Genomic DNA, 2,837 nt, shown 5'->3' on the forward strand with positions numbered 1-2,837 from the left:
CCAAAGCTCCTGGTCACTTTATAGAATGAGAAGGCATAACATAAACACGGTCCAGGACAAAAGACGCTTTCTCATGATAAATATGCCATAGTATATGCTGAAACGTAGTGTCGAATTTACATAAATTGTTTAGTTCAGAAAATTTTACATTTGCTATCATCCCTTTCATCTTTTATGTATGATATCAGTGGTCTAATCTAATACAAATGATACAGAAGCCCTGGGAAAGACATAAACTTATACTTCGAAAAGCATGATTTCTTTCCCGCATTAACTTTTCTTTCCTTCCGCTGCCTTAAAAGAGGTTAAGACACTGTTTTCTGTAGTGTCATAAAATGGAAAAAGCTAAGGGTGAGTTACTAGGAATTACAGTTATAAGGACACAGGAAAGATGACATAGACTTTACTTCGTCCCTTGAGAAGCAGAAGAACGGTCCTAGGAATTAGGGCTGCATTCCCTCCTGATTGTTGTTGGAGAGCCAAGACGGACAGTAACAGGTTGGTCCTCCACAGCTGTGCTGCTTTGGCAACAAAAAGAATTTTCTAGTTCACTGTCCTGATCAGAACATTAAAAAAACAAAAACAAAAAAAACAAAAAACAACAACAACAACAACAAAAACGGAACTGTCCGCTGAAAAGGAGGAAGTCTGCAATGCAAATAAATAAAGGGCCTGGATGCCAGATTCAAAGACCAGACACATGCAAGAAAAACAAGTAAAGGACAGTAAAGGGTAACTAGCTAATCCGGTAGCGCGGTGGCAAAATTCTACTTTATTTATTTATGCGTTCTTTGACAAATCCAAACACATGAGTAAAAAAAGTAAGGAGAATTAACTGTCAGAAAGGAAGAACATTTTCAGATGTTCTCAGCTAGGGTTTAGTGGTATCCAGGGGCTTTCTCTTCCTCCCAAGAGCGATAGCACATTGTTGGCCCAAGTGAAGATGTTATTTTGCAAAAACCTTTTGCAGAGTTGGTCAAACGAACTCTCAAGATAAGGACCCTGCAAATGGTCACAAACATATGATCTGCATTACGGTTAGTCTTGGACAAAACGATCTCTATCAGATTTTGTCTTAAGTTTTTCCAACTCTTGACATCCGAATATTCTTTTTGCTCCAAAAAAATTAATGTGCTAATAACAGTTTTTTGAAATAGAGACAAGTACGGAGATTACAGATGAACATTTATCTCTTGTTATCACAGCACTAGTCCAGTTTTAAAGAAGATGGAAGTAATATCTATTTAAATTAAATTAACAAAAACGAAGAAGTTTACTTTTTCTGAGAAAGCGTATAAATATGTATTATTTGATTTTCTTACACTTTGGAACGAAGGGCTGCTATTAAAACTTTTAATAAACATTTAAAATAAACTATGCGATAAAGCGGTATCAAGCTTGGTCTTTAACGAGCTGTGTTTGCTATTTTATAGGCATTCTCAAATGGTAATGCGTTCCCTGGTCATAGACACTTCTAACACTGCCTTTTCGGGAATGCGTATCCTCTGTCAGACAGCATGGCATATGCAAGGTGCACTGCATATCCACCCCAGGCTGTCCTTGACCCTGATAAGCTCTGTGATCCTCTCAAACCGAAGTTTCTATACTGTAAGAAGAAAGGACTCTAGGAGATGGCGCTTTTAATTGTTATTTGTTTAGCTTCTCGGTCACGCTTGTGCCTTCGATTCTGTGAACTCGTATTCTAGAGCTGGGACAAAGAAGAGGAGCGAGAAGGAAAAACACTACTTACTTTTCAAAGAAATGTCTGATAATCAGCAAGCCGAACGCGTACGGAATTGTCATATACAAATGAGAAGGTTTCACAAAGACGAGTCCATCGTGGTCTTCGAGATCCGACCACATTATTGTTGGAGGAAGCCAGAATCTTTCCAACCAAAACCATTCTTTAAACGTCTGGAACATTCTAGAGAGATGAAAAAATAATACGTTAGACTTGTAAAACAAACACTTAAAATTGAGATCACATTGAGAATTTTACTCAAAATACCTAAACCAGACAATTCTGGGGGGGAAAAAAAAAGAACGGAACGGAATAGCATCTCCGAAAGGGTTTCATGACTCTTTGTTGCATTAAATATGAAAATTACCCAGCTAATACTCTCGGGACAATTTTGGCCATGATATGACAAACTGAACTTTAAAACACCACCGTTCACACTTTCTGTATGACACGTATTGACATTATGGGTATTTATCGTCCTCTTATATGATTCTATGGTATAAAAAAATAATTTGATAATAATGTCTACAACTTCAACACGCCAGAGGTCAACCTCATGAAAGTTCCAGATATGTACAAATCTTTACCAGAATCCTAAGCGCTTCTCCAGGAGATAAAGGACAAACACATTTAACTTCATATTACAATAAGGAGTTCTAATTGGTCCAAACCAACAAATATTTATTGAGATTCCACTATATGCAAAGCACGGTGGTAGCAGTGAGGATTCAAAATTAAAAAGAGAGTGTTCTTGACTGATAAAGCTTATAGCCTTGTAGGTGAAGCAGGCCTGAACAGGTGACTCTGACATACTTTTTATTAGGTACAGTAAAAAAGGTATACACAGGACACTGTGGGAACAAGATGGTGGGCAATCGGCCCAGCCAGGAACTGTCAGGGATAGATAACTAGAGCAGATGATCCTTGAACGTCTGGAACAATAAGTGGAAATAGACCAGGACACGGCAGGAAAATGAGAAAGACGGAATAGAAGTTTTAAGAAGAGAAAGCACTGTGATCAAGTAACCGGAAACACAAAAGAACACAGAATTAGATGTTCTGATGTCATCATCTCGGCTGTGGACCATTTCGGTCT

At 38.0% G+C, this 2,837-nt stretch overlaps 1 protein-coding gene across 1 annotated transcript in view; it reads right to left on the bottom strand.

Annotated features, from left to right (window-relative positions):
* The window catches only part of CERS3 (ceramide synthase 3), an 88,064-nt gene extending 86,141 nt beyond the window's left edge, over positions 1-1,923 (bottom strand). The window contains exon 1 of the mRNA XM_011357317.2: positions 1,751-1,923. Within this exon, the coding sequence (XP_011355619.1) occupies positions 1,751-1,923 (173 nt within the window). The remainder of the gene's footprint in view (positions 1-1,750) is intronic.
* Positions 1,924-2,837: the final 914 nt, after the last annotated feature.

This window comes from Pteropus vampyrus, unplaced genomic scaffold (genome assembly GCF_000151845.1).
Source record: "Pteropus vampyrus isolate Shadow unplaced genomic scaffold, Pvam_2.0 Scaffold34, whole genome shotgun sequence".
NCBI lineage: Eukaryota > Metazoa > Chordata > Mammalia > Chiroptera > Pteropodidae > Pteropus > Pteropus vampyrus.